Below are 19,095 nucleotides of genomic sequence, written 5' to 3' on the forward strand. Positions count from 1 at the left end.
AAACTTATTATGCACTCATCAAAATGCACTATTGGGTACTCTGAACTCATTAATATTGACATCTGCAACAGGAGGCAACAGGGAAAAAAAATCTTTCATCTTTTTTCCAGTAGAGAATAGTTTGTGAATGAGGGCATTTTATCTGCTTGCTGTGACCAGCGTGTGTACTCTTAAATCTTAACAAGACTACAAAAATATTCCAGAAGGAAATCATTTAGTTATGAACTAAATAACAAAAATCAGAACTTCAAATGTTATGGTCTTGAATATTAGACCAGATTTAGTAGCTCCATATTAAGAGTTTTCTACCTGCCCCTCTTCAGTACAGGGATGGCTGGCTGCTCAACACAACACTCCTCCTCCCTTTTCCTTTCTTTAAGCTGTGTACAGTGAAAATTGTCTTTCCTGTATTTTTGTTCTCTGGTAATGTAATAAGCATGATGGTGCCTTCTATTAATACATCATTCCAGTCTTGCTGGTAATTTTGTACAGTATAGTTTATGAATTGCTGTGCTGCAAAGCCAAACAGCTGCAAAATGTTGAAAAAATCATTGAAGTGTATAAAAATTGCAGTATCTTTAAAATCAGTAAAATGGACGCTTATTATTTATCTTGTTCTTCAGTTAACAACTTCTGTGTTCTTTGTGGGAGGGAGTCTTGTGTGTTTGGAATGGAGAGGGAAAAAGGAAGTCAGTTATTTGAGTCTCTCCAGTTGACTTTTAGCTTAAGTGTGAACGTTGAAACGTATCACTTCAATTCTTGGGAAAAATGGGTCAACTCGATGTATATTTTTAGTGACATTTTAAAAGCAGTCAGATTCCATACATGGCAATTAAACCTAAAGTGAGGATACTGCAATTTTCAGAGGAAAGAACAGCAGCTCTTAAGTGTTTGCATTTTATTTGGGGGGCAGGGAACTGTCATTCATTTTGCACAATTCTTGAACTGATGTCAGCCCCCTAGTGGCTCCTGAATTTAAGTCTGGGATGACATCTTTTTATTTTTACATGAATCTCTAAACAATTCTGTAGGCAAAATTTGTAGCTGCTGGATTATTGTCTGTCTTTATAGCAAGTTCCAATAAACCACAAGTATGGCCAAGGTTATCTTAATTTTTATGCTTGGAGCAATCAGTACATACCAGTTTCTGATGTTCAGGCAAAAAGTGGGGTAAATAAGTATGTGATCACTTAAAGCTGCTTGTTGGCATGGAAGACTTCTCCAGTCTAAGTAAAAACAAAATCTGCACTTGACATAGTAGCAAATTGGTTCTGAATTATGCAACTGTTTGCTATTTAGTAAAAACTAGCAAATGATGCACACATTTTGTTTTTTATGAACTGGGCAATATGAATACAATTAAATCTAGTCTTTCCCTCCCCTCCCCCCTTGAATGAGGTCTTCCATGTTTGAGGAAAAGTCTTGCACTATTGCATATATTTGGGGGACACCCATTTTCATAGTTTCCATTTTTGGGGGGCTTAAGGATTTTTGTTTGTTTGTTCAAAACAGTTTTACACTTTATAATGTATAGTACTTGAAGTTCTTACCAGAAAATTACTTTGAAGTTTTGAAGCCTTTATTCAAACTACTTTTAAATAAGTGGTTTTATCATCAGTGTTTTTCCCCCAAGCATGTTTTTCCTCTACTTTCTCCTTTCCATCATATATATATGTATGTATATGTATATATATGTATATACACACACACACATATATATTTCCAATCCAGGATATTGCCCTGTAATCCATAAAAACTGTTCTGGCACCAAAAGAAATGACATGTTAAGTGTAATAGAAAAGTAGAGCAAAGAGCCATTCAGCTTCAGTTTTTACATACCAGAAATGAAACATTAAAACATCATATGGAGAAGTTTACATGGTGATTGTTCACCTGCAGTACTGTGGACTTTTAATATTTGTCCCCTTTTCAGTGAAGCAGTAAAAATATTCATCTACCATTACTGTTATTTGCTGATTTTATTTTTTTGATGGTAATATTCTATCCTTATGACACTATTGCAACCAAATTGGCTTTACCATCTTGGCTTTAGTAGGTATAGAAGACAATGGATTACCATCTTTATTGCTGTAATGTGTTAAGCATTATATGCTAGTAGAATCTAGTTTAATTGTTTCAGGTGGAAAGTATTCTTTTTGAGTTTCCATTTTGAATGTGTTTGGACTAAACAAACAATAAACTACTGATGTCTGCAGCACTTATCTATGTCCCGAATTTAATCTGTAGTTTTATGTTCCCAACTGTCTTCTCCCACTTGCATTTCATATAATCTAAGTAAAAATAAGGAATTGCTCTAAAAATCAGCTGCTTATTATTTGTGATAGTTGATGAATAGGCAAAACATTTAAATAACACTTGAACATTGTTAGATCTTTGCCAGTACAGTTAGACAGCTGGTTATACAAGTTAAATAATATAATAGTAAGAAGATGAAAAATAATCTGAAGCATACCATTAAATAGTTATTTGACCAAAAAAGAAAAAAAAAAAAACCTTGTGATTTCTAAAGGACTGCTAGCTAATATCTCAGAAGGAAAAGAGAAAAAGAAGGGATGAGAAGATCCAGGACATGGCCTAAGAATCATAAATTAGAACCAATTTATCGAGGAACTAAAAAGAGTATTAGAAATACTCATTTAGGCATACTTAGTCATACCTCAAATGAAAAGTAAGGTTCTAAGGCATATATAATTTCAAAAGTTGAAACTTTTCCTTTAAGGAGGTGTGATATAAGTGAATTTTTTCCTATTAATGTTCATAACACTGTTTAAGATTCCTAAATTAATATTTACTAGGTTGCTCTGGAGAAAAATCAGAATTACTGTTATTTAAATAATCTTTAGGAGGAAGTAAGACAAGTATTTTGTAATACAAATGTAAATTAATTCAATTACAGTGTATTAGCCATCTAACTTTATGAATGTGGAAAAATATTTTTTAGAGGAGATTAAGGTATCCCCACACTTCTGAAAATAGATCCAAATTTGAAGAAGAGCTATTTGATTTAGGAAATTGTTTTTCTTTTTTATTTTAATTTTTTCATTTTTGAATCAGGGTCTTGCCATGTTTCCCAGGCTGGTCTTGAATTCTTGGGTTCAGGTGATCCTCCCGAGTATTAGGACTACATGTGTGCACTATTATGCCTAGCTTTATTATTTTTTGGTGCTAGGGATCAGATCCAGGACCTTGCTCATGCTAGGCTAGTACTCATCCACTGAGACTTTCCCCCCCAACAGGTCCAGAAGATTTGTAGGAGCAAAATATTTAAAAACATGAGCCATTCAAGATGCTTCATTTCAATTATATGATAATCTTTTTAAAGATATAGTCTGTGTAGCAGTGAATGAAAAATTAGTGAATTGAGTTCACATATTTCCTTTAAATTGGGTTAACTTAATCATCTTAATTTATATTTTAATTATAGGCCAATAAAGACCCTAAATTTTGTGTGTGTGTGTGTGTTCGTAAGACTTCATGATAGGTTTCAGTAGATTCACATCGAAAGTAATATCATTAAAAAGTAATTGTTCAAAATCATTTGCAAGTTTAAGTCAATTCCTAGGTAAAGTTACTGGTTATTTTTGAAAAGTAGGGGCATTTATGTAGCATATGTACACATGTGTAACATACTTCAGAATTGCAATAAAGTCCATTTTTAGCATTACATACTAGGAAAAATACTGTAAATGCAGATTCAGAATTAGACATTTCATGGAAGGATTACTAGCTTAGCTTATAAATTGTTTTCATTAATCACTTTTTCCTTGATTTCTACAATTTTGATAAGGTGTGAAATACATGAATTTTTTTTTTTTTTTTGGTCACACCATAACTCCATCCCTTTTTCCCCCGAGTCTATTCTTTCTCCCTTTCTTGATGGTTTTGTTTAAGCCAGGGACTGCTTTGGCTTCAGTATATAATTCATTCAATGATAGTGTATGATAGTCAAGAGCAGTGGTTTTGTTGTTTTTTTGCAGTACTGGGGATTGAACCCAGGGCCATGTGCTTGCTAGGCAGGCACTCTACTGCTGAACTGTACCCCCAGCCCAAGAGCAGGGTTTTGAGGACAGAGCCTGGGCTTGAAAAGCCTCTCTACCATTCAGTGGTGCCTAATTTTCTGTGTCTATTTCCTCATTTGTAAAATGAGGTTGATGATTTTAAGGATTCAGTAAAAACAAAGTATCTAAATCAACATTAATAGGCCCCCATTACCCCCATTAAGTGTTAGTTGTTATTGTCTCAAATGGATTTCTACTATCTACTCTGTTAACTGTTACAAACATGGCTTTAAATATCTTTTTTATCACATTCTCTTGGGGAGGAACTAGGTAATTTAAAATTAGAAACTCAAAAAAAATGTGTTTTTTTCCCCAAGGAACTTAAGCTATGTATCTGTGTTTTTCTGATCTATTTTAATCAGTCTAGAGATATTTGAAGTCTCATGTGTTCTCTACTTGGTGTTCTCTTTGTCTTCCTTCTTCATTATCTGTATTTCAGTTTGCAAGGAGACTTTCACATGTTACTCTGATAAACTTATAGTGGCTCATTTAATTCATTCATTAACAAGCTTTATTGTACTATTCTAGGTATTAATAAATGATGAGCTAAATAAGGTTCTCTGCACTTAAATGGATTAAAAAGGACAAAAGCCCTGTGGCTTCATATTTAAGAAGGTCACTAGGGGACAGGCAATAGAGGGTCTTGATGGCTTCAAGGTGTTTGATCATTATTCCAAGAGCAATGGAAAGTTGTTGAAAGTTTTGACCAATATGTAGTTGAGGAGAAGATATAAGGATCGAAAGACTCTATTTTGAAATGTTGTTAGCTATTGAGTAAACAAATTGAAGGAGTTCAGTAATGAATTGGAGTAAACCAGGTGGAAGAATGTCACAATATTTTAATCAAGAGCTATGACACACTAGAGTGGTGGTGTTAGAAATCCAGAGAATTTAACAGCTTTGAAAGATTTGAGGGTAAAATGGCTACATCTTGGTGAGGGTACAGGTGGTACTAAAGAACAATCTGAAGTTTTTCACTTGCAAGTTGGAGAAGTAAAATGGCATGTGAGTGATAGGAACATGAGGCGGGAAGGCCTTTTTGATGTATATTTTGCCAAAATAGCACTGTGTGTGTACATGCATGCATACAATATGCATGTTACCAGGAAGTACTTATGACCAAAAAGGATGCAGCACATAGATGATCGTATAAATAACTTGGCATATGTTGTTTTAAGATTATTTCTTTTTTTAAAGTTTTTATTAATGCATTACAATTATATATAATATTGGGGTTCATTTTGACATAATCAAATATGCTATTCCTCTGTTATTCTTTTTCATGTTATTTAGTGCTCTGATGGAGACAAACCATCGAACATTGTTTATCAAGAGTTTGTTGAACACCTCCATATCATGCTGTGTTGGATACATGAATCAATGGACAAGGCCTTTATCTTACTGAGCTCATTTACTTGATATTGGAGAAGTAGTTGTAAATGCTATACAACACATTAAAAGAAGGAAATATAAAGTTGCTGAGTGACCACTTTAGGCAGGTTTTCTAAGTTGCCCACTGTAGAGCTAACATCTAATGCAGGATTTTTCTAACCAGAGACGAGCTTTTTAAAAAAATGCCTATAAAATTTGAAAAGCTTGGGGAATAACTAGAAGAGGCTTGATAGAGTGAACCAAGAAGTGGCAAAAGTGGTAAGAGGTGGGGTAGAACAGAAAAGGACTAGATCATGTAAACCTGTAAACTAGGGGTACACTTAGATTTTTTTTTTTTTTTTTTTCTAATTGCCATAGGAAGCCACTAAAGAATCGAGCATGGGAGTGATAAAATGCTATATGGAGAACAGGTGGTAAGAGTACAGAAATGAAAGAATGAATGGGCTGTTGTGGTCTAGGACTGTTAAATCTGAGGAACAGAAAAAGTATCTATATTTTAAGGCTAACTACTAAGTATATTTTGTTTTATAGCCAAAGAGTCTGAGGCTCAGAAAGAATACTATATTCACTTGTGTGAAACAATGTGAAGTAATGGATTAGCCAAGTGTTGATCAGCTTTAAAGAGCATAGAATCCTCAAGATAATTTTTTAAATGTGTTTTAAACACTAGGAATTTAAATTTTGTGTATAATATATTTTATCCTGGCTTTGTTTTAGAAATTTATAAAATAATAGACTAACACTAGCAAGCCTAAATTTGTGGGTCCTTTAATCAAAACTACATTTTTAAAGAAAAATAAGGAGACAGAATGGAGACTTGGAACAGATAGTCGTCATACTATGAGTCTAGCTGAGAAAAATGTTTTAAGGACCTGTCATTTTACATATATAACTTTCAATCTGATTTTTAAAAGTAAGGTTTGTTTTTAAGAAGTGAGCTCAAGCTTGGAGAGGTTCAGAACAAAATCTGCCTGATAGTGATAAGGATTGTGGCTTTTGAGAAAACAAATACAAAAGACATTTCATTGAAAGGTGACTTGATATCAAGAAGGACTGAAAGTGGTGTTTCAAAGTAGGCATAAATTATATGTAAGTAGGAAAGACCTTGTATAGTAGTCAATTAATAGTAGCATCTAATATGTGGCAGAAACCTGCCTTGGTGCTGGCTGGCAATGCAGCAAGTACAGTGTACCCTTAGGAAATTTTTGGGTGAGAGCTAACACATTTTTTCAGTAATTTCAGTCTTGATTAGTCCTGGGCAGAAGACAGCTCATGTAATTCTAACAGTAATCCTATGAGGGGTAAACTTTTTTTTTTTAACAGATAGTTTGACTCAGGTATGGCTGGGTTAGCAATGTGCACAAGACTACATGTGTGTAGAACTACTTGAGGCTATATAAGAGTGACTGAGTGACTGGAGCTGGGCCTGTTCTACTCAGGGTAGTAATGAAAGGAGGTATATTTGTGACCTGAAGAGAAGGCAACCTTGATGAAATTGGGGGGAAGAGCATTCCAAGTGGAAGAACAAATGGTGGAGGCCCTGTGTTTGGAAGGAGATTGATGTGTTCAAGGGCAATAAGGCCATTGTAGCCCTATGAGTAATGCAAACATCAAGGGAGGTAGACCTAAACTAAGGGTGGTCTTGTTTGAGTTTAACTCATGATGGGATCATAGGGATCTAAACCAGGGAATTGATGTTGATCTGACTTAGAAAGAGATGTAGGTGACAGTGACTTGAATAAGTGTAGGAGTAAAGACAGTGGTGAGCTGTCAGCTAATAATATAGAGTGATGGAGTTTGGAGCTAGAACATAAAAGGATTGCTTATGGATTGGAAGTTGCATGTGTGGGAGAGGAAAGACTTGAGGATTCCTGGGATTTTGATGCAACTTGGATGGAAGGTAGTACTTGGTATACTGAGATGGGGAAAAGCAGAAGTGGACTGTGAAAGGAAATCAGTTCTGATTTAGCCATGTTGTTTCATATGTCAGTTGGATGTCCAAGAAGTGGTGTCAGACAATTCTGGAGTTCTAAGGAGAGCTCTGTGCTTTGAATAGCAGCCTTTGATTAGATTTTTGCAGCTTTTGGATTAGATGGGGTCACCTAGGAGGAGAGTGTACAGAAGGTAAGTGGCTGAAAACAATTCTCAAATACTCCCCAAATGTAGGATTATGATACAGGAGAAATGTGCAAAGAATAGTGGGAGACAAAATATGGCAAGTATTGGTGTCATGGAAAGTTAAATTTTCAAGAGTTTATGAGAAGGAAAGAATATGCAGTTGTACTAAATACTACTTAGAGGTCAAAATTAATGAATTATGCTGGGCTTCTATTAGAAATAGATCCTAAAATGTCTAAAGGCTCAGATACCATAGTTTTTTCCCCCTTCGCATATATAAAATTTTAGGAGAGTGGTGGTGAAGAGGCAACGGTCTGACTGTAATCCACTTAGTCATTTAGGAACACAAATAAATGAAGACTCCAACTTGACTACAGGGTGGCTTCAGGATCACACTGGAGTATCTCCATCATAGCCAGGTAACGGAAAAAGAACACAGAGGATCTTAATTGGGAGATTTGTTAGGAACCAGGACCGGGGGAATGGTAAACATCTCATATTCCAATGACTAGAATTCAGTTGCATGACAATCCTCAACTTCCTTGGAGGCTGTAATAAACTATCCACACAGGAAAAAGGAACAAGCTTATTGTGAGTAGCAAGTAATCACTGCCACAGATGTTTTGACAAGAACTTTTAAGAACTCACTAATAAGGATGAAGGCCAAAAGAAGACCAGAGGTAAGAAATGAAACCAATCAATGCAGACTTTTTCTGTAGTTTTGCTACAGAATGGGGTAGAAGCCAGAGGGAAATTAAAAGTTAAGGGAGGGTTATAAGAGGTATGTTACCAGTACAAACAATGCATCCTATTATAATTTTGAGACATTCCCATTTTCACATCATTATAGATATGTTGGTGACTGACAGATCAAGATGTATATGTTGAACTTGACAAAATAAGTGATATACTTTAAGTTTCCAAATCTAGTTATATTAATCACTTTTTAATGTAATAATGAGGTTATTAAATTACTAGATTGAGAACAGTATTAACTCTCCTATGGCAAATATCTTTTCATCAAAGAACCTTAGAACTTCAACTTAGTCTTCTTTCTTTCTCTTTCTTTCATGCTAGGGATTGTACCCAGAACCCTGGGCATGCTAAGTACATGCTCTACTTAACTACACCCTTAACCCCCATTTTCTTAATAAAATGGCAGAATGTATTCATAGTTGCATCCTCTATAATATATTGATCATAAAGAACCTTACTTGTCTGAAGATTTTAAGACTCTTTAACTTACTTGGTGACTTAAGGTGATACTCAAAGCTCATAATAAATCAGGATAGAACCTAATCACAGAATCTGATTTTTTTTTTTTTTTAATGTGGGGATAGTGAGATAACAAAACAAAAATGGCCAACCACATTGGTTTTGAATGTAAAGATATGTAGGGAATGACTATTGTGAAGTTATTTGACAGAGATGATTGCTAATTAGGAGTGAATCTGCTGTAAGCTAAAATATATAAATTAATTGAAAAAAGGTATTTCTAGGGATGCTGTATATTTCTTAGATCCCTGTAATTTTTTTAGTGAGATAATTTACATACATAATGTCACCTTTTATAAGTGTACAACTCAGTGGATTTAGTATATTTCACAAGATTGTACAGCTATCACCATGAATGCTAGAAAGTTTTTATCACCCAAAAAAACCCACACCCATTAGTGTGGGTTTCCCATCTATTCCCAGTCAATGGTAACTGCTAATCTGCTACTGTGGCTTTGCCTATGGTGAACACTCTGTATAAATGGAATTGTATAAGAAGTGACATTTTGTATCTAGCTCCTTTCACTTAGCATATCATCTATGTTGTAGCATGTTATCAGTACTTCTTCCTTTTACAGTTGAGTAATATTCCATCAAATGAATATATTGAGATTTGTGTTGGGGATTGAACTTTGGGCATTGTACATGCTGAACGTTGTGTTCTACCGTTTAGCTATATACCCCCAGCCCTACCAGATTTTTTTTATTCCTCTGCTAATCTGAGTTGTTTCCACTTTGGGGCTATAATGAATAATTCAGCTATGAATATTTGTGCATGATTTTTATTATATATTTTCACTTCTCTTAGGTGTATATCCAGAAGTGGAATTGCTGGCTTATATGTCCAGTATTCTATTTTCACCTTTGTTTCATTACCATCTCTGAAGCATTCTCTCTCAATGTCCATCTTATACTCCCATAGTTTTTAGAACATTTTTACTTTCTTTGGTGATTAAGCTGTCTCTCGTAACCTCTTCAGCTATAGTAACAGTTGGGTAGTTCATGTTAATGAGTATTCATACTTTAACCTCAAGTTCCTGCTCAACTTGTTACCTAAAGGAAAGGCCAAACATTTCATATTTTATTTTGTTATTTTTTGTGTTGCCAGAATCAAACCCAGAGCCTGTGCATGTTAGCCAGGTGCTCTGCCAGAGTTCTATCCCCAGTCCCAACATTTCACCCTTTAGAACTGATCATCATCTTGTACCATCTACAAGATTGAATTCACAAACTGCTTTCTCTGGTAATATTTTCCCATTTTACTTCTTTATTAAACGTGGACTTCATGCCTATGATGACCTCCAGTCTCTCACTACCTTTCTATTTTCAGTTTGTTAGCAAATTGCTGTCATAATTTACCTTCTTGTCTAGCTGAAACCCATGGCAAGCTATTTCAATGGTACATTCTCCAGCATGCTTCATTCCTCAATTCCTTTTTAAAATCTCTTGCACTACCAGTTCTCTAATAGAGGCAGCTTATGTACCATCTATTTTCTCTATTCTTGCTCCCCTGAAGTTGCCAAGTCCTATGAAGCAGTGTCAGCTGGTTTCACTATAAATTCATGGTATACAAGCTCAAGTGGGCACACTATACTATTTTGTGTCCTTTTATATCAAAATGATTTCCTGTCATAACTACCTATTTTGAAAAATTTCTGTTCACAAATTCTTGAGCCTCAATCTCCCAGTGTATCTTTTGATGCAAAAATAAAATTTTTACTGAGGAGATCTACGCCAATTAATGTGTCTATCCTATATTTTTCTGTTTTCCCTAAATTTCTTCAAGTCTAAGCCTTTCTCAGACTTTAAAACTTTCTCTTCACTGGCTCTCCTTGGGTTTTCATTAATTATTCCTTTCGCTGCCTCTTAAAAATCTCTCTCTACTCCCGTTCTTTACAAATATTGCCCTGCTTTAAAAGAATAACAATCCTGTTTCTACATAATGTTACATTCTCTTCAACCCTTTAGATGGCTTTTTCAAGGATGTGTAATTCTCTGTCGCTTTTGACTTTCAAAATTGATTCTTTTTGAAATTATTTTCTTCATGCGTTCACCAAATCTAGTGTTTATTCTTTGGTACCCTTTGAGATATAAACAAGTTATTTAAGCTTTAAAGCCTCTGCTTGCAGGAGCCTTAGATGTTTATTTGGTTAAAATTTTTCATAAAGTTGCAATTTTTTTGAACTCTTGTTCTTGAGTTTCAGGCCCAACAAACCTGGATCTGTCCCTCACATAAAAGAAGTTTATCAGATTCTGTTACAGCCTATAGAAGTAGCTCCCTCCAACTTAGTCACAGAAAAGGATAGAGGTAATTGCTACAAGAATACTTAACCATCTTGGGTTGTCCAAAAAGGGTATTTCCATACGTAGGTCCTAGGTCTATTCCTTAACACAGGATCAGGAACTAGATTTTAAGCAGTTTGGACAAGGTAACTAAACACAGGAAGATTAATTCTTGCTAACCAAAGGACATAAATAGAATGTTTATTTCTTAGTATAAAGAAGGAATTAATACCTTAATACTGACTAGAATATAAATGTCTGCTATCTAGGACACTTCCCCAGATGAGGGTATTTTAGAAACCAAATATTATAAAGTTGTAGTTATTATGAGTGAAAACCTTTGGGTCTCAAATTTCTTGAAAATGAGGATGATATTGATCTACCAGTCTTTCAAGTATCGAGTTGTTCTGATCCACAAGACGTTTTAAACCTAAGACCCAACTTCACCCCATTTGGCTGCTATGCGAAGGTACTGAGAGCCCATCCCAGCACCTTCCCTCTTTTTTTCATTCATGCCCTCTCTTCCCCTTCCTTATTCTTCCTTCCCAGTGTTAATTCACTGCCCAAGCTGTCCCCACCACCCCACCCAGGTCTGTCAGTGCCTACCTTCTCTCACCTACTTTGCCTACTAATCACCGCCTCACTGTGACCTTCACCTCCTGCCTGACCAGACAAACTAGCCCCACGCCCAGAACGAAAAGGACCACCGCATCGGGGTTGGGTAAAACCTCAGGTGGGGGCGCCAGGGCCGCTTCCCGCTTTAAGAGCAGAAGCTGTGAAAAACACTTCATCACGTTCTTTGCAGTGTCTTTTCAGTCCTACAGAACCGCCACCTTACCCTCCGCAAGGCCGCTTGGCTCAGGTGCGCGCAGAGGTCTGCAGCAGGCCGAGAGACACCTCCCTTTAACTAAAGAACCGAGGTGTGCGGGCGTGCAGGCTACTGCGCGTCGGCGAAGGAACCTGAGTCGAGCTCCAGGTGAAGGGGCGGGAAGATTGGCGCTAGGCCAATCATAGCTCCTAACGACAGGGCTGGGCCAATCGGAATGAAGGGGGTGGGCTCTCACGGGGCGGGCCTGGGCGGCTGGGAACCCGCCTCCTTGCAGTTTGGTGGCCAACGCCTTAGCCGAGGGTTAGTTGGAGCCCGGCTGCTTCACGGACTCCAGGGACTGGGTTCCTTCCGAGCTGGGGGGCGGTGCCCTCTTACGCCGGCTAATTTCTCTGCAGACCTTGGCCTTGACAGGTGTTGGTGCCTGCCCTAGACGCATTCTGACTCGTGCACAGTCTCTCTCTGGAGACTATGCCTATGGCTGGAGACAGAGTGAGGTCGTTGCCTTGACGACGACAGCATGCGGCCAGCGGTCCTCCTAAGTGTGAGCTTGCGGCGGGCTGAGGCCCATCTGCCTCCCAGTCTGCTTCACCCTGGACCCGTCACTGTGTCCGCAGAAGAAATCGTAACACTGGAATTGCCAGTTTGCTAGTCAGCATCTTTTAGGCCTGCTAGCGAGATGCATTTCACCTCAAATTTGTTTCCAAGTTGAAAACCTTTGGATCTTTCCATGTGAAAGGATTTGAAGAAACAGTAAGTATATGGCTTTAAAGAGCCTCTATTTTCTTGTTCTTTTCTCTAAAAACGATCTCTGTCTTTAACAAAATAAAAAATTAGCATTATATAAATTATTAGTATTAGATTCATATGCTTACATGGCACATGTTCAGAAACACAACAGTGCCAACTCTTAAGGCTTCTTTAGTTTCATGATCCTCAGATTCAATAGTAGAAGGCATGAAAAGAGTTTATGAGTAACTTGTTCAGGAAACAAAGGGTTTTGTGGACCGTGATACTTTTAAGGTATTTGTAGGCAAGTGTGTTCAAAGTGGTGTGTCCACATGTGAAGTTAGTTGAGAAAATAAACTCGGAATAGTCAATTTGGATAATATTAACTTTGATATGCTTCAGAACACCTTAGATATGCTTAAAGTAAATTTTATTTTGTTCATTTTGTACTTTAAAACATTGAGAAGTTCCAATTACAAAATGTTTTTTAAATGATCCTGGTTATAGATTCCAGCTATTTTTGTCATTGATGTGGTAAACCTAATCTGGTCCTTAATAAAACATGCTTTCTTAACGGAAGGACAAAAAAAAAAAAAAATAATAGGAGTTAAAATGTCAAATATATGGAAAGTCAATGTCTGGGACCTTGCTCTGTAGTTTGTAGTAGAATCTGTTATCAAAACTGGCAGTAAAATAATGAAAGCATTTGAGTTGGAGTTGATTGGGATTGTTTTTATTTCCAGCCCCCACCAAAGGGCAATCTTCTTTTTCTCCATATATATTTACATTAAAAATATGTATATAATGGGGGCTAGGGATTGTAAGCTCAGAGGTAGAGCATCCACTTAGCAAGGTGGAGGCCCCAAGTTCTATTCCCAGCAGCCACACACAGGCATGTGCACACACACACACACACACACACAGTATATAATCAACCTCAAACTTAAATATCGTGTTGAAAATTTATTATTTACATTGGATTATCATAGTTTTCTACAGCAAAGAGAATATTTGTTTTGTCTTCGTCTGTATACCAGTAGAGAAGCAAGTAAAACATCATTTCAACAATTTGGGTAAATTAATTTTAGATTGCCCTAAGTACACAATACAATAGGCAAGCATTTTTTTTCCTTCCAAAGTTTTATGAATGCCTGTTTTTGTATTATCAAAGTTTTAAATTCACCTGTGAATCATCCATTCAATATAAAGTTACCAGAAGACTGCTTTTTCTTTCCAGATCATTGAAACCCCATTGGGATTTGGAGTAGTATTTTTTATTCCTGACTTCTGAGATTTGATTTCATAATCAGATGTCAAAACTAAATTTAAAAAAAAACTCAACTTAACTTTGAAATTGTAATTTAATAGCTTTTATTTATCATGGCAATCAAACCTTATGAAAAAATCTCTATTTTTACTGTAGTAATTGTGTGTGTGTGTGTCTGGTGCTGGAGATTGAATCTAGACCCTCAAATGTGCTAGGCATGTGTTCTACCACAGAACTACATCCCCAATCCTGAAATAATTTATTTTTCTGTGTAAAACATGTAGTGAAATGATTGCAGGACCTTCATCAATCATTGGTAAAACAAGATTCTCTTATGGTTGATTTTATTCAGAAAACGTCACATAGTGATTTGTATAAGAATTCGAACCATAAAATTCAAATGATTGTATAGTGAGTAATCACTAACGGGATTTTTAAAATACTGTAATTGGTGATACTAATATTTAATTTCTTTTTAAAAAAATCTGCTAATATTGTGATGGCATTGATCTTATTTTGTAAGTTCAATACAGCAATTTAAGCTGGGCACAGTAACTCAGGAGATAGGAGGAGCACAAGTTTCAGACAAGCCTCAGCAACTCAGTGAGACCCTGTCTCTAAATAAATAAATAAGGATGGGGATATAACTCAATGGTAAAGCCTCCCTAGGTTAAATCTTCAGTACCTCTCCACCCCGCAAATATATATATAGTACTTTAATAGTATTGTAAGAAAAGTAAAGGAAAATTCATGAGAATTCAGTGTTAGTTTGGTGATTATTTTGTGATCGATTCTTTTCCCAATTGAATAGAAACTACATAAAAATTTCCAATTCTGATTAAAAAGAAAAAACTTGATCTTCATTCAGTTGTGCCTTTTTTTACCTTTGAGTGAAAAGGAATTGTGCTTTTCTAAAATGAACAGTAAATGTTTTATAAGATAGTTCAAGTATTGCTTATCTAAATTAAAATATATTGAATTTCATTAAGATGACATTTAGAAAATTACATTTAAAGTTAATGGTTTTAATTCCTTTGCTTTGTCTATTAGAAAATGTGTATGAATTTTTGAAAAACATAGCTTAGGTATGGAAACACTAAGAAATTGTGATAGCCAAAGACACTATGACTGCTGTAATATGGAAAACAAGCAGAGAAGAACTAATTTGCTGGGAGAATGGAGGCAATTAACATAATCACAACTATTAATTCTATGTCTTGTTTTCCATAGCAAGAAAAGTTCCTACTGGTTTTAAATTAAAATGGAAAAATATGAGAACCTAGGGTTGGTTGGAGAAGGGAGTTATGGAATGGTGATGAAATGTAGGAATAAAGATAGTGGAAGAATTGTGGCCATCAAGAAGTTCTTAGAAAGTGATGATGACAAAATGGTTAAAAAAATTGCTATGCGAGAAATCAAGTTACTAAAGGTGAGTAAATGTACATACTGAATTTACAAAATAAGTTGTTTCTTGATCAAAATTATAGAAAAACATTACTGTTTTTATATTTTATAACAAACTAAAGTATAAATTTCTTTTGACAATAAGAAATAAAATGATTGTATATGCAAATTTATCTTATAAATATAAAAGTAATTTTAAAAATATTTGTTTCTGCTCTCTGTATTTACCACCTAATTATCAATTCTTGCCTCTCTCTCTCTCTACCGTCTTTATTGGTGGGCCCAAAGACCACCTCCATGTTCTGTAAGTCACTAGGCAGACTCACAGTCCTCAGCATATTTTGTGTGTGAGTATGGTTTATTTCAGTGAGCCAAATCCACAAAGGGAAAAGGCACCTGGTAAATTCTAGAGGAAACTTAGGACAGGCTTCCAGAGTTCTCTTCCAGTGGAGTTACACAGGTCATGCTTATTTCCCCCAGCAATGAGTAGTGACATTATATTCGAAATATTGTCTACCAAGGAAATTCATTAGAAACTCAAGCACCCTAGGGGTTTTACTGGGGACTGGTCACATAGGCACTCTCTGCCTGACACTCACCAAAATTCTAACCTCCCAGATGGAAAGCATTTATTCAGCACAAAACAAAATTTTTTGCACAGTGAGCCACCCATATTTGTTCTGGAAATGAAGAGAACCTTCCTGAAATCTATGATCCCAGGAAGCAGCCAAGACCCACTTCACAAGCAGACCTTTTTAAGGATAGCACTCTTTGCCCTGTTATGCAAAATCCTCTGTCTCTTTATCAATTCTTTGTATGTTTCGAAGGAACCAATGTTTGACTTTGTTTTTTACTTCATTATTTTTTATTATTTCATTCCTTCTTATTATTTTGGATGGGTTTGTTTTGCACTTCTTTTTCCTAACTTGTTGAGATAAATGCTTACTTCTTTAATTTTCAACCTTTCATCCCCTACCCTCCTTATACATGGATTTAAAGCTATATATTTCCCACTATGGACATCTTGGTATGTATACCAGAAATTTTGATTATTAGTTGAAAATATTTTCTCATTTTCATTATACTTTCCTTAATCTCTGAGTTATTTAAAAGTATATTTTAAATTTTTGAAATATGTAGAATTTTTTTGGATTTTCTTCCCCTGGCTATTTATGGTATAGCCACTCTGTGATCTGAGTATATTCTATACAAAAATAATTACTTTGAAATTTTTTGCAATTTGGTTTGTAATACAGTCAACTAAAAAATTACTTGTGATTAAAATGTATTCTATTATAGCCGTTAGACCATGTTTGTTAATTGTGTTGTTCAAATATTCTAAATTCTTATTTTTTTATGTTTGTTCTGGCTGATACTGAGATGTGTTAAAATCTTTTGTGATTATTGACTTTTCTACTTTTGATTGTAGTTCAGTTAATGTTTATAAACAGAAAGGCTGTATTATTAGTGTGTCAAATTTAGAATCATCTATCTTCCTGTTGAATAAAATCTATCATCATGAAATATAACCCTTTTTATTATAGTAATAGTTTGTTTTAAAGTCTGTTTTGTCTGAAACTAATGTTATGCTAGTTTAATTTTGATTAGCATTTCCACAGTATATCTTTGTTTATATTCTTAGTTTCGATTTTTCTGACTTGTTTAGATATGTGGCTGCATACACCATATAGGCATATTTTGCTTTTTTATCCTTTTGATAATTTTTGTCTTTTAATTGCAGCATTTAGTCCATTTACATGTAATATAATATCTGATATATTTCAGATATAAATCTACCACTTAATATTATTTGTCATACCTGTTCTATATTTGTTTTTCTTTTCTTTCTTTGAATTGATTACATTTATTCCTTTTTCTTCCTTCCCTAATAGTTTAGAAATTAAACATTGTTTCTTTTAGGGTTTTGTTTGTTTTTGTTTCATGTACCAGGGATTGAACCATCAGAGGTGCTTAGTCACTTAACCAGATCCCCAGCTCCTTTTATTTTTTTATTCGAGATAGGGTCTCCCAGGCTGGATTACTAATGAGCACCATTGGGCACATTGTTTTTTTTAGTGATTATTCTAGAGGTTTGTTAAAAAGAGTAACATTATCAAGTAATCTTATTCTATTTTGAGAATAATATGGAAACATTTTGCAAAACTTTTTCTCTGGTTATTCCCTTCTATTTTATATACTAACCTCACCACACTTTAACATTACCCTTATATATTTTTTAAAGTACCATATGATATAATTATTCAGTGATATTGTGTGTGTGTGTGTGTGTGTGTGTGTGTGTGTGTGTGTGTGATACTGGGGATCAAACAAATCAGGCCTCATGTGCATGCTAGCTAAGTACTCTTGCCTCAGCCTCCATAGAGGCTGGGATTACAGATGTGCACCACCATGCCCCACTTCATTTAGCTTTATTTATCACTTTATTTGTTCTTTCTTCTTTGTTATATTTCAGACTATTCATCTGGGATCTCTTTCTTCGTAAATACATTATTTAGGATTTCCTTTTGTGAGAATCTACTGTAGGCAAAATATTTCCATTTTAGTTTGGTGAAAATATCTTATCTTTTGCTGTCATTCCTGAAAGATATTTTTATTGGGTATGGAATTTTAGCTTGGTAGTTATGGAAGTTATTTTCTGTCAACAAAATGAAGGTGACATTGTTGTGTTGGCTTCCACTTTGCCTCTTGAGCAATCAGCTGTCAGTTCAATTTCTATTCTTTAGGAAGTCTGTGCTTTAATGTCTGGATATATTTTCTTTCAACCTTTTGTTTACATATAATATACATGCAGAAAAATATGTATATTATAAGAATACATCTCTATGAATTTTCAAAAACTGAACAAGCTCATGTAATCAGCATCTAAGACACAGAACATTAGAATCACCCCAGAGTCCCTCGATCCCTCCTCTAGTCACTACCACTTTCTTTTTCTACTCAAAAGAGTTATAGCTTTCTTTTTGTTTTGGCTTTTTATAATATTTTTCCCTTTAAAGTACTAATTATGTTGGTTCATTATGATGTTTCTAGTGTGTATATCTTTTAATTTATCCTGCCTACAATTCACTGAATCTATGCCATGATTTTTTAAACATTACTTTTGGAAAATTATCAGTTATTTCTTCAAATATTATTCCAGCCCTTTCTACTCTATTTTTTTTTTCAGAATTTGTAAACATTTTTATTTTATTTTTTTAATTCATTTTTATTATAAACAAATTGGATACATCTTGTTTCCCTGTTTGTACATGAAGTAGAGGCATACCATTTGTGTAATCATACATTTACCTAGGGAAATAGTTTTTGATTCATTCTGTTATTTTTTTTCTCCCCCCCCACCCCTTCCACCCCCCCTCTTATCCCTCTATAGAGTCCCTCCTTTCTCCATTCTTGACACCTTCCTACCCCCTTATATGTGTCATCATCCGCTTATCTGTGAGATCATTCCTCCTTTGATTTTTTGAGATTGGCTTATCTCACTTAGCATGATATTCTCCAACTGCATCCATTTGCCTGCAAATGCCATGATTTCATTATTCTTTATGACTGAGTAATATGCCATTGTATATATATATACACTACAGTTTCTTTATCCATTCATCAATTTAGGGGCATCTAGGTTGGTTCCACAATCTGGATATTGTGAATTGAGCAGCTATGAACATTGTTGTGGCTGTCTCTCTGTAGTATGCTGATTTTAA

The 19,095-nt window shown here is 35.1% G+C and overlaps 1 protein-coding gene across 1 annotated transcript in view; it reads left to right on the forward strand.

Moving 5' to 3' along the window:
* The first annotated feature begins 98 nt into the window (after positions 1-98).
* The window catches only part of CDKL2 (cyclin dependent kinase like 2), a 52,495-nt gene continuing 33,498 nt past the window's right edge, over positions 99-19,095 (forward strand). The window contains exons 1-2 of the mRNA XM_079152727.1: positions 99-12,726; positions 15,200-15,398. Coding sequence (XP_079008853.1) covers positions 15,231-15,398 — 168 coding nt within the window. The 5' untranslated portion in view covers positions 99-12,726; positions 15,200-15,230. The remainder of the gene's footprint in view (positions 12,727-15,199; positions 15,399-19,095) is intronic.

The sequence above is a fragment of the Sciurus vulgaris genome, assembly GCF_902686455.1.
Source record: "Sciurus vulgaris genome assembly, chromosome: 9".
NCBI lineage: Eukaryota > Metazoa > Chordata > Mammalia > Rodentia > Sciuridae > Sciurus > Sciurus vulgaris.